The following is an 11,715-nucleotide window of genomic DNA, read 5'->3' as shown; positions in this document are numbered from 1 at the left end:
GTTCGGGATTCCCAGCTGAACACCATCAGAAAAGATGGCCAGCTAACTACAGCAGCGAGGCCATGGCCTTCTGAATATGGGAACTTGGGGAAACAGTTCCTGGGGCACACCCCCTTTCCTTGGCCACTGGGTGGAGGTGGGTGCAGATCAAGGGCAGAGTGCCTCAGCTGTGCGGGGACACCCGGACAGGCCTTGGGCCAAGTCCCCAGCAGCACTGAGGAGAGTACAATGCCAGGTGGGACCGCAGGGCCTGAGCCGAGCAGCCACTCTGCAACACTGTGTACGCAGGCACCTCTGCTCTGCCCTGTGCTCCAGGGTCTGGGAGGAAGGCACTTCCCCTAGCAGCTGGTGGGGCAGAAGAAGGCAGTCCACCCAGCCAAAGCTGGAACTGAAGCCCAGGTCGCCCACTCGGGCCAGGTGCCGTCAGGTTCAGGGGAAGGAGCAAGGCCTCCACCCGCCCCGGGGCAGGATCACCAGAGGAGTGCAGGGAGACGAGGTGTAGGGCAGGAAGTCTCAAGACAGGAAGTCAGAGGGACCCTGGAGGTCTCCACTAGCAGGATTAGGCTTCGTCTCCCTGTCCCATCTGCTTTACTCACTGGTCCAGGACCCAAACAGGACACCAGCAGGTCAGGACTAGAAAGGCGCATTTCCCTTTGTCTGGGCTGCCCTGTGGGCAGGGGAGGTTGGTGACTGAGGTCACTGAGTGAGAGAGGTCACAGCAAGGGGTTCCCAAGATGGGCTATTGCTGTGGGCATGCCCTGAGCGTGGCATCCTGACAGCCAGCAGAGCAGAGGGAGGCCCAAGGCTATGTGTCAGGAAGAGCGGGGACAGTCAGGTCTCTAGGCCTCTCACGCAGTCACATGCCAGCTAGGTGGCTAGGATTCCCCTGATCTCTTGCCAATCCTGGTGACAGCTTCTGATGCCTGCTCTGGCAGCTGGGATGGGTCTGTCAGAACAGAGGTGGTGATGCTCAGCTGCCGGAGGGTACTCAACACCACTGAAAGACAAAGGGCACGTCAGCTGGGGACAGGGAGGGCCCCACGGCATGCAGAGCATGTGACTTCATATACAACACGCCACATGATGATTTTTCAGGCGTGATGATGACAGCTGGAGCCACTGCAGGGAGGACCCCCAGGAAGGCCCGTGCCCGTCCCAGCCCCAGCCCCACACCCACCCATGTGCAGCTCTCCAAGTCCTTGCAGAAACTGCATGAACCCCGCAGAGCCCATCTGTTTAAATGCTAAGCTTCTGTAACCTTCGTGTCTGGGAACACTTCATCAGTGTTGTAGGAATTAAACCACCCAGCAAGTAACAGGTGCTCCAGGATGGAGGCCGGGCTGAGCCGACGGGCAGACATGGGGCTGGCAGCTTAGGGATCTGCTCCTGCCCTTGCAGCACCTTTTTGGGCCAGGGCCTCCTGTGCAGCAGCATCCTCACCCAGCACTGCTGGCACGATTTCCTAGGCACCGACTCCAGCTAAGGGCCTCCCTCCCTCCAGGAGCAGCACCAACCATCCGACTCACTTGGCCTGAGGATAGGCAGGGAGCAGTGCTGGTCCAGCCAGGACAGTGCTGTCTGGTGCAGCTCCTCCAGGCTGCCGGTGGACACCATCCCTTTGAAGGACTCAAACAGCGGCTTGATGATGATGCTAAACTGCAGGGCTTGGGTTAAGGAGAAGGCGAGCATGGAGCAGGGCCACAGGACATGCGGCTGAGGGAAGCAGAAGCCCTGCTGCAGCCAGGTTTGCCTCCCGATTCCCCCGGACTGGCAAGTATCAGCCAGGTTGTTGATCAGAGAGTCAGAGACAGTCTTGTCTCCAGGCAAGCGGTGTCCTCGTGTGACTAGACAGTTTGCTCTAACTACGACCACTGAGTGAGCAGAAGGCAGACACAGGTCCTAGTACAATGCTGTGAGAAGATATTTACGTAACCCAGGAGGCCCAAAGCGGACTGAGGAGCAGCTGTCTGCAGGGGGCTTGTCTTCTTTCTCTTTGCTGCCTCCTGAGCTGAGTGCCACACCATCCTAGGTATGCTCAGTGAAGGCACGCCATGTGGGCTGTCCATGAGGAGTATAGTGTTTTACCAGACAGGTTCTAACTCACTCGAGACATCAGCCGGCTCCACTAATGACAGGAGGTGAGACAGGGCCAGAGAGTGACACCAAAGCAAGCCGAGTACCATGATGGGTCTGTCGTCTCTTCGCTTACAACCACCCAGGCGAGCACACAGGCACTCTGCCCTGCTTGACTGCTGCAGCTCTGATTCCCCTCATGCCATGTGCCTGTCTCCTCCAACTGCCAGACCCTGGCCCCACGTCACAGCTGACCAGCTTACTCATTGGAGGCAGAGTGGAAGCTGGGTGGGGAATGACCAGACAGAAGCTGTCCCTGTAAGAGCCATACTGCCATCTGGAAGGCAAAGACATGGCCCAGCACCCAGGACACTCAGAGCCAGGTGGCACAAACACAAAGGAGTCTGAGGGAACTGGTTTTAAATCCAGGTTCTGCCACTGTCAATTTTTTTTTTCTTTTTCTTTTTTGGTGCCAGGAATTGAGCCCAGAGGTGCTTAACCACTGAGCCACATCCCAGTTCTTTTTTTGAGACGGGTTCACTATGTTGCTTAGAGCATTACAGGTGTGCACCACGGTGCCTGGCTCTACCACTGTGATTACATAAGCCCTGTTTCTGCCTGTCAGTGAGGCAGGCGCACCCTCCCTGTAGTAGAAACTAAAAAGGTTGCTGGATGGAGACCCCTCTTCCTTCCCCTCTTGCTGCCTCTGCTGGTGGCTCCAGCATTTTTTGCAAACCTAGAAAGCAAAGCCAGCCATTTGGCCTCCCTGGCTTCTCCTGTGAAGCGCCCTGGAGGTGCTAGCCCTGGATACAGGCCGGGCCAGAATAGACCTCCCTCCTCTGAGAGAGAAACTAGCACTGCCTAGCTTGATGAACCAGTGACAACCACGCAAAGAACTTTCTAAGGGAATGGAGTGTCACTATGCTGTTTCAGTACGTTGCCAATGGGAGGGAAGAACAAAAACCCCCAAAGATACAATCCAAAACTTCCAATTCTGCAGAATCCGGCTTTTCACGTATTCGTCAAACATGTCTCTCATGTGATCAAACTGGAGCCGGGTGACAGAGACTCCTGTATCGGGGAGCAGCTGCTGGCAGGAGCTGAAACAACAGGAGGAATCAGGGAAAGCTCTGAAGACAGCTGGTGGCAGAGAAGGACCCTGGGCACCAGATGGAGGGTTGGCCTGCTGCTAGGCCACCGCCAGGCACAAACACAGGCCTGTGGGCAGAGGGCGAAAGCGAAACGCTGCAGCAGAGGCTCCATCAGCGACAAAACCACCAAAGGCCCCACTGTCCCAGGCCATGTGAACGTGTGGGGCTGAGCACCCAGCCGAGCCTCACAGGATGGTGGCGTTCAGCTCCTCGATCTCGTCCCGCAGCCGCCGGGCCTCCTCCTGCATCTGGCTCCGCTCTTGCTGCAGCTTGGTGATGTACTCCATAGTCTTCTGCAGCGTGATGGCGTGGCTGGTCTGCGGAGGGCAGGTGACTCAGAGGCGGCAGCACCTGGTGTACCAAAGGCACACAAGAGGGCCATCCTGTCACCCCCACCCAACGCTCTCAGGCAACTCACCGGCTTGGAATTATTGGAGATTAAACTGTTGAGGGTGTCAAAGCCCATTTTGATGGTGAAGCGCCTCTTCTGTTCAGCTGAGATATGCTTCATCTGCCGGTGCTGCTGGGGAAGTGACTGGTCACTAAGACAAGGGGCAAACCTTGGGCCACATCCCTCCTCACTGCCCAACCTGCTGCTGAGCAGCAGGAGGCAGACTGGGACCCTGGGGCACATGATAGGCCATGAGAGCTATGCAGGAAGAAGGACAGCAAAAAACGAAGGGGCTGGGTGCGGTGGCGCCTGCCTGTAATTCCAGCAGCTCAGGAGGCTGAGGCAGGAGGATGATGAGTTCAAAGCCAGCCTCAGCAAGAGTGAGGCAGTAAGCGAACTCAGTGAGCCCGTGTCTTTAAATAAAATACAAAATAGGGCTGGGGATGTGGCTCAGTGACCAAGTGCACCTGAGTACAATCCTTGGTGCCCAAAAAAACCAAAAACCAAAAACCAACAACAAAAAACACCTAAGAGGATCCAATGAGGGGCCAGGGTGGGCAGACACGTTATAGCCTCCACCTCTTCTCTCTAACCCAGTGCTTCCAGCTGCCACTGCTTTCCTCAACTGGTGGTAGCCAAAGCTGCACCCCCACCACACTAGAGGCTTCAGAACCAATCTCTGGGTTCAGGGTCCACCCAGAGCTTTCTGACAGGTCCTCATCGTCATGGGCCTGGCTGGGGGAAGGCGGGCAACAAGGAGGCCGATCTGCTCTCAATGTTTCTGGTTCTGCCTCAGCCTGCTGTACACCAGACAAGGACTAACCAGTGGCTCTCCTTTCCAGATGGACACAGCTGCCCAAAGTTCCCTCCCCATCCTGCCGAGGGAATCGCCACCCAGGAGAGACGTGTCATACCTTTAATGCAGCCACATTTTTGATGTCTGCAGATTTCCCTGAGCAGTTGTTCTGGGGAGACTGAGGACTGGGGCTTTGCTCCGATGCACATGGAGAGGCCTGCCCTGAGTTCGGGCAGTCTCGACCTGGGAACAGAGACTGCTCTCAGGGCACAGCCTGAGATGGGGACTCAGGATCATGCAGCATGGTTAGTGACCCTCAGCACACGGATCCCCCAACTATTGAGACTAGCAAGTTCATTTTTTAACCTTCCATACTTGCCCCAGAGCAAAACCTGGAGAAATCCTTGTAAAACTGCAATGTCCGCTCAGCCTAGGTGAGGCCTGACACAGTTCAGTCAGCTGGGGACAGGAACGCAGCCTGAGCTCTGCAGTCCCAGGTCTCGGGGAGTGGCAGCAATTAGAGGAGAGGTATGCCTGCTGACCCAGCCCCCTACTATGACACCTCCAGGCAGCCAGGGGTTTCCACAGGGTTTGTAAGGTGCCCGTTCTTACCCTATGTGTGCAGCACACCGGTATCTGTTTTATTCCTGTTCTTTAAACTCTACCAATATGCTTTCTTAAACTTTTATCTTACCCACTTCCTGAAATTTTCAATCAATCCCCACTATCACCTTTGGACCCACACAGAACACAATGGAGCAGCACTGTGACCTCTGTGGCTCTAGTCACTCATGTCTCTCAGGGAGACATTTCCTGGATCCCTTTCCAACCTTCTTGGCCTTGCCCCACTTTACTGAACCAACACCCCTGGTTCACTTCCTCTCTACTGGATCATTTCCCCCAAACTACGGTCGGGCTCCCTAAACCCAGGTTCCTCCATCTCGCGAGCAGGGCTGTGCTGGCTCTTGGCCTTCCCGAGCTTACTTTAGGGACTAGACTCATAATTCTCTCAACTCTTTACCTTTCCAGACTGGAGTCCCTGTTTTTTACAAAATCTGTCCTTACAGAAGAAACTGGCTGCCCAAGTACATCAGCAGTCTGTGCCCGCAGCCTCCCGCGAGCCAGCTCCAGTCACCCTGCCGACCACCCAGCATGTCCCGCCTGGGCCACCCGCAGGCTGCATGTCTCAGAGGTCTGTGGGCAGCTTCTCATTCCATATGGAGTCCCTACTGCCCTGACAAGTGTGAACACTCACTGGATCCTGTGGCAGGGACCTTGGGACTGCCCCCATGCAGCGGGGCCTGCTCGCCCTTCACCAGGGAGTCTTGCACTGTGCTTGGAGAGAAGATCCGGGAGACAGGGGTGGGCTGGCTGCTCGTGCTGTGGCTGAGGTCTGTCACCAGGACGCTGCTATGGAACTCTGTGACTCCAGGGGCCTACAGTGCACAGGAAAGACTGGTCACCCGACTGCTGCTGCACAGCAGAGCAGACCAAATGCAGGCTGCTCTGGGGTGATTCGGACACTGAGGTCTACCTGGGGCCCTCCTCACCCTAGCGATAGCAGCAGGTGCGATGACCACACTGGACTGGGACACGGTAGATGCCAACATTCCTTCTCTCTTCAGAGGGCCTGACGTCATGATCACTGCTTGTGGTTGGCCTGAAAAGGCAGCTGACAGGACAAGGAGAAAGTGAGGTGACGGCCTGGGCTTGCCATTACTGACCCAGCCCCCGAGCTACAGACGGCTTGGCTCCCCAGAAGCAGCATATGCCCCCACCTCTAGGCCCCTCACCACAGGGGACAGGGAGACAGAGCCACCTAAGTTTATTTTGCAACTTTTTTTTTTTTTTTTTTTGGCAGGAGGAGGGGGTACTGAATATTGAACTCAGGGGCACTGAACCACTGAGCCACAACCCCAGTCCTATTTTGTATTTTATTTAGAGACGGGGTCTCACTGAGTTGCTTAGTGCCTCGCTTTTGCTGAGGATGGCTTTGAACTCTCAATCCTCCTGCCTCGGCCTCCCAAGCTGCTGGGATCACAGGCATGTGCCACCATGTCCAGCTTTTGCGACTTCTTGAAGGAGACACATCATAGACCTTTGGAAAGAGATGCCTGGGGCCATGTGTTCAATTAATTGCCTGCTTTCTTTCTTTCTTTCTTTCTTTTCTTTCTTTCTTTCTTTTCTTTCTTTTCTTTCTTTCTTTCTTTCTTTCTCTTTCTCTCTCTCTTTTTTTAAATAATTTTAGTTGTAGATGGACATAATATCTTTATTTTATCTATTTTTGTGTGGTGCTGAGGATTGAACCCAGTGCCTCACATGTGCCAGGCAAGTTTTCTACGACCGAGCCACAACCCCAGCCCAGGACCACATGTTTTCAAACTGTGGGTTGATACTAACTTTAAAAAAAGACACAAAATAGAAAATAGAGCAGTTCATACCTATGGATTACCATGGCACTTCTGCTTTGCTTAAATGTGTGTGTGTGAGGGGGTGGCCTCAAGTTTGACAGCCTTTGGTACAGGGGAACATCCCTCCCTGGAGATCCCATGCTGGTGCACTCCCCTGACTCACCTGGGGCCAGGTGAGCGTTCTTCAACACCAAAGACATGGGCTCGGGTTTGGAAGCAGGCACTATTTTGGGGGACTGCTTGGGCCTCCCTCCAGTCAAGGATACAGGTTTGGGGTGTACAAAAGTCAAACGAGGTTGCAGAGGCCCAACAGCTGGTGGCAGGGGGGCAGGAGACAATGCCAGGCCACAGGGGGATGGGGTGGGGGTGGGGTGGCGGGCTGTGATCACAAGGCCTTGGCTCTGGCTGAAGGTGGTGGTGCAGGCTGTGTGGGTGAGGGTGGTGGAAGCCGTGTGGGTGATGACGGGGGGCGACTTGCTGACGCCAGTAAACTTCTGCGGCTGCAGAAAGGCAGGCAGAGTTGGGGGGTTCAGGGCAGTGACAGGAGGGGGGACTAAAGGTAATGCAGGTGGGACAGGGGCTGGGGCAGGGCTGGGGGAGAGTACAGGCATGGCAAAGATGGGGAGGAAGGGCTGCGAGACGCTCGGAGGCGGATCCGAGGGACCAAAGTCCGTGGACTGGATAAACGGGTCCTCGGTCTGGGAGGCACGCTCACAGCCCTGCCCACCTGTGGGGTCAAGGGAGGGGGCGGCAGAGGGTGTGATGAGGCTGTCGGGAAGGCTCGCAGTGGGCAGAGCAGAGGCTGGCAGGACACTCCCCTAGAAAGGAAGAGAAGTGAAGGGCCAGCATGGATCAGACCGTCCCTACACAAAGCCCGACTTCAGACACTGGGACTGAGGGGCTGAAGTGACACCCCTCTGCTGCTGTGCTGGGGAAATGGATCTGTGTCCCCTGGGTGTCCACAGGGGTCTTGTTTCCATTAGGAACTGAATGATAACACAGCTCAGGCAAAGCAACAGCCTCCACACAGTTGGACGGCAGCCTGGGAATATCTGGTTTCTGGAGTCCAGGAAGGGCCTCCCCCCGTCCCTGCTGTCTTCTATTACAGAGCAGAGGCGGCCTGGACTGCAGCTGCTCAGGGCTTCCCCCAGGACCGCTTCAGATGTCAACTTCTAGGCAGGCCACATCTTCCTAAGTGGGAAAAGCTATGAAGAATCAATTGTGCAGACCTTGATCTCTAAAGGAGAAATTCTTCCCTGAGTCAGATGGAAGGAGATGGTGCCAGGTTACCAGTGACTAACTGGACACAGGCACCAGTCAGAGAGGGTTCTCCCAGGGCAGCTCGTTCAGCTCTGTAGCCCAAGCACCTGGTAACCAACTCTTGTTGACTGCTTAATAACAAAGTGAAAGAAATATACAGAACTTACTTTTACTAGTTATCTGTGTTTTTGTTCTGTCTAGCTAATCCTATCTCAACTGGTCAAAATAGAGCTGCACACATGGGTCAGGAGATGCCTCAGGGGAGAACACGCATTTGCTGAGTCTCCCACCTGTGGATATGTACGAACACTTCCAAAGAGGCTGGGGAATTCCTTTGCACAGGACCCCGGCGTTCAACATTGCATCTAGCAACACCCAGTGCTTTGCTTGTGACTGCATGGTTATGTCACTGACCTAGCTCTGGCTGCAGACTATGATAACAGCCCAAGCCTGCCACGCCTGGCCACTCCCAACATCTTTACCTGAGCAGGTGGGCTGTTGGGATCTGGTACAGGTGCTGAGGCAGGTGTAGGCAGCATAGAGCCAAAAATGGAGCGACTGGAAGAGAAGAGGTCTAAAAGAGAACAAGGCGTGCAGGGAAGGTTTGAGCTGCATGCGCCCATGGTTCCTTAGGAGACAGACCCAACACATGTAGGATGGAGCCCACCCTACCTCAGGGCTGCCAGAGAGCACCCGACCCCCCAGGGAAAAGCTCTGTAGAAGGAGACCTGTCTAGAACCACCACTGCTGACTGAAAACCCCCGAGGCCGGGCCTTCTCACAGGCCCGACAGCAGCAGCAGCTCAAGGACCTGAGCTAACTGCAGGAACCTGTGCTGGGAGGTGGCTGTGTCACCAGTGCCCTCTGTGGCTTAGAGGGAGAACTGCTCACAGTCACGGCCAACCCGAGGCTCCAAACTGGTGACAAAGCCTTCTGAGAACGCCAACTTCCTTCGAGGGAGCAATATCTCAGAAAAATTTCCCAGGCTTTGCAGTTATACAAAATAAAAGTTTAGTTTTTGAAAAATTCTAAGTCTTCTCCCATGTCCATTCTGACCACTCTCTTTCTGAAAGGGAAGCACCAATGTGCTCTGTGCCAGGCAGGGAGAGCCAGGTCCCATGCTCCCCCTGCCCTGGGGGTCCTCACCCTGGAAAGGTTCAAAGGTGTCCATGAAGTCCAGATTGGGCTGCAGAGGGATCAGCCCTGGCTGGATCATGTCTGCATTTCCTAGGTGGGCTGCAAGAATCAGGAGGGAGAGTTAGGAGACAGAAATCATCTTGCCTTCTCAGATAGGGTGTGGGAACATATAAAAGGTCTGGAATAGATCTTCCTGGCCCTGCTCACATTCTAGATTTTTCCAAGGAGAGCTGTGGGCAGCTGGCTGGAATTTCTACATTCTTGGAGGTTTATGGCCAATCTCATCCTCAGAAGGCAGGAAAAAAAGGGAGTTTTTACAAGATGGGTAAATTGAGTATCAGAACCAGGAAGCCACGAATAGCTTGGCAGACGCCACCCTCAACTCTCTCTCCCAGTTCCAAGTTTCAATCTTCCCTGAGGGGTCAACTGGAAGACTGGAGGTCTCTGGTTGGGAGGTCAGGTCCAGGAGTGCTCCAGTTTTCTTTAGAGTCACATATCCTGATCTGCAGGCCTCAGTACTGGCATGTGTCCCTGACTAAGAGGACAGTTATCAGAAATATTACATTGGTTCAGACCATACCCCTTTCTCAGAGTGGTACCAAGGGAATGAGAGCTGCTGCAGTAAGACTGTCTGCGGTCCCCACCCCATTCAGTTCAGCGGCCCCGTTAAGCAGGTCGCTGGTCCTTATCTTCCTCTCTGCCTAACTTTGACCAGTGACGTGTAGCAGCTCAGTGATGACCCTGAGAGGCCTGGCGGAGAGACGCCAGCTGTCCCAGGACTGCGCTGGGGTTACCTATTTCCCGAGGGTTGGGCCAGGCCACCAGCTGGTGTGAAGACAGTGTGGAGAAGAGAGTGTCGCTGAATTCTGACATGAGCATGTCTGTGTCCAGCAGTGGGTCCTCTTCCATGGGCACTGGGGTCTTCCAGCCGTCCGCGTGCTTGTGCCAATACAGCATGTCCTCATCCTACCACCAACGGGGGAGGGAGAATCAAAGGGCAGTAGTGGAACCCAGGATCCTCAGTCCCACTGTGCACAGAGCTACGCTGGGACGATGAGTGGAGGTGGGGACACACAGGGAGCAGTGCCTCCCAGGCTGCTCAGCTGGTCCTTCATGGCTGCCTCCTCGTCATCCCAGGTCTTCAGCTGAACCTGTCTCCACCTCAGGCAGTCACACGGTGTCCCACGCCCTCCCAGGCAGGGCTCACAGGAACGCTCACCTGGGCCAGGCTGGAGAGGTCTTCATCCTTGTGCTGCTGCAGCTGTGGACAAAACGAGTGGGACAAGGGGGTCACCAAGAACCCTGGGAGGGAGAGGCCCCAGATTCACCTCCCTGCCATGGTAGTGGATCCTCTGGAAGCACCCAGGTCTCATCTCTCTGGGAGGCAGATGAGGAGAGGGATCCTGCTTGTTCCCATGCCCAGGAAGTGGTTAAAAAGGAGGTTCCCAACCAGGGTCTGTGTGAGAAACAGCCCTGTTCAAAGCTGAGGAAACTGAAGGCCCCCACTTAGGGTGCCAACGCTGGGTCCCTGCTTTCCTTCTTGATGCTCTCCCTCTGGTGGACCAGTGTGGAGCTCAGAGCCTTGGACCAGTGTTCTGAATGGGGGCTGTGCTCCTTCCCTCTCCTACAGGGGCTTCCTGGACACGTTCTTTGGGGAGCCCCAGCCCAACGTCCCTTGCATTCATTCATTCATTTTGAGATACCCTTTTCTTGAAGTAGGTTCTCCACTTGTGGTATTCCCTGATCACAAACTCAATGCGACTTTTCCAGTACTTCCCCTCTGTGGTGATGGCCTGTAACAGAGAGGCCACAATGAAAAGAGCTGTCTTGGAAAATCAGCAAAACTCAACCCGCAAACACTGAAGTACCCAACACTCAGAGTGGGCCTCAGGCAGCCCAGCTCAGGAAACCCCATCGCTGCCTGGCTACAGCTTCACTCATAGAGCATATCCCATTTCTTCTGGGCTATAACTGGCCCTCTGCCCCCAAAACACATCTTCATTTCAAGACCTAGAACAACCAAGCAGGATCCATGGTCTGGGTCCTAAGGCTCTGCACTGGGGCACAGGAGCAATGACCCAGTGTGAGGAATGCTACAGAAACGTGTGGGTAACCCACGTATGTGCTTTTCCAGTAGACTCTGCTGTACTACCAAAGGGTGAAAATGAGCAGATGATCACAAGAGTTTCAGGTGGACCAGGTACCCCAAGAGTACCAAGTCTACCCTTCCACGACAGCAGGATACATGCCTTCCCTGTGGCCCTGGAGACTCAGGACTGAACCCACTCTGCCCAATACAGGCCCAGACTTCAGGCTTCAAGCTCACATCCCTCTACCTGCAAACCCTTTACTGTGTGTCAGCAACAGTGAAGGATCATGTTTTTAAAAACAGGTTTTCTTTTTTGTTGTTGTTAATTTTTACTTATTTTACTTATTGATGGATTGATTTTTGAGACAGGGTCTCACAAAGTTGCTTAGGACCATGCTAAGCTGCGGA

The 11,715-nt window shown here is 54.6% G+C and overlaps 1 protein-coding gene across 3 annotated transcripts in view; it reads right to left on the bottom strand.

Moving 5' to 3' along the window:
- Positions 1-673: 673 nt before the first annotated feature.
- Positions 674-11,715, bottom strand: part of MLXIP (MLX interacting protein) — a 48,642-nt gene continuing 37,600 nt past the window's right edge. The window contains exons 4-17 of one of the 3 annotated variants that reach the window (XM_079149523.1): positions 10,922-11,011; positions 10,438-10,479; positions 10,013-10,184; positions 9,228-9,317; positions 8,565-8,656; positions 6,986-7,640; positions 5,962-6,083; positions 5,667-5,847; positions 4,530-4,654; positions 3,643-3,747; positions 3,414-3,541; positions 3,050-3,173; positions 1,527-1,656; positions 674-997 (exon numbers count right to left, since the gene is read on the bottom strand). In XM_079149523.1, coding sequence (XP_079005649.1) covers positions 876-997; positions 1,527-1,656; positions 3,050-3,173; positions 3,414-3,541; positions 3,643-3,747; positions 4,530-4,654; positions 5,667-5,847; positions 5,962-6,083; positions 6,986-7,640; positions 8,565-8,656; positions 9,228-9,317; positions 10,013-10,184; positions 10,438-10,479; positions 10,922-11,011 — 2,178 coding nt within the window. In that variant the 3' untranslated portion in view covers positions 674-875. Of the gene's footprint in view, positions 998-1,526; positions 1,657-3,049; positions 3,174-3,413; positions 3,576-3,642; positions 3,748-4,529; positions 4,655-5,666; positions 5,848-5,961; positions 6,084-6,985; positions 7,641-8,564; positions 8,657-9,227; positions 9,318-10,012; positions 10,185-10,437; positions 10,480-10,921; positions 11,012-11,715 lie in introns of those variants that run through there. The other 2 variants (XM_079149524.1, XR_013765457.1) reach the window with 2 other exon arrangements.

Source organism: Sciurus vulgaris (genome assembly GCF_902686455.1).
Source record: "Sciurus vulgaris genome assembly, chromosome: 8".
NCBI lineage: Eukaryota > Metazoa > Chordata > Mammalia > Rodentia > Sciuridae > Sciurus > Sciurus vulgaris.
Note: the sequence above shows the minus strand (reverse complement) of the source record. Positions and strands in the feature narration are given on the sequence as shown.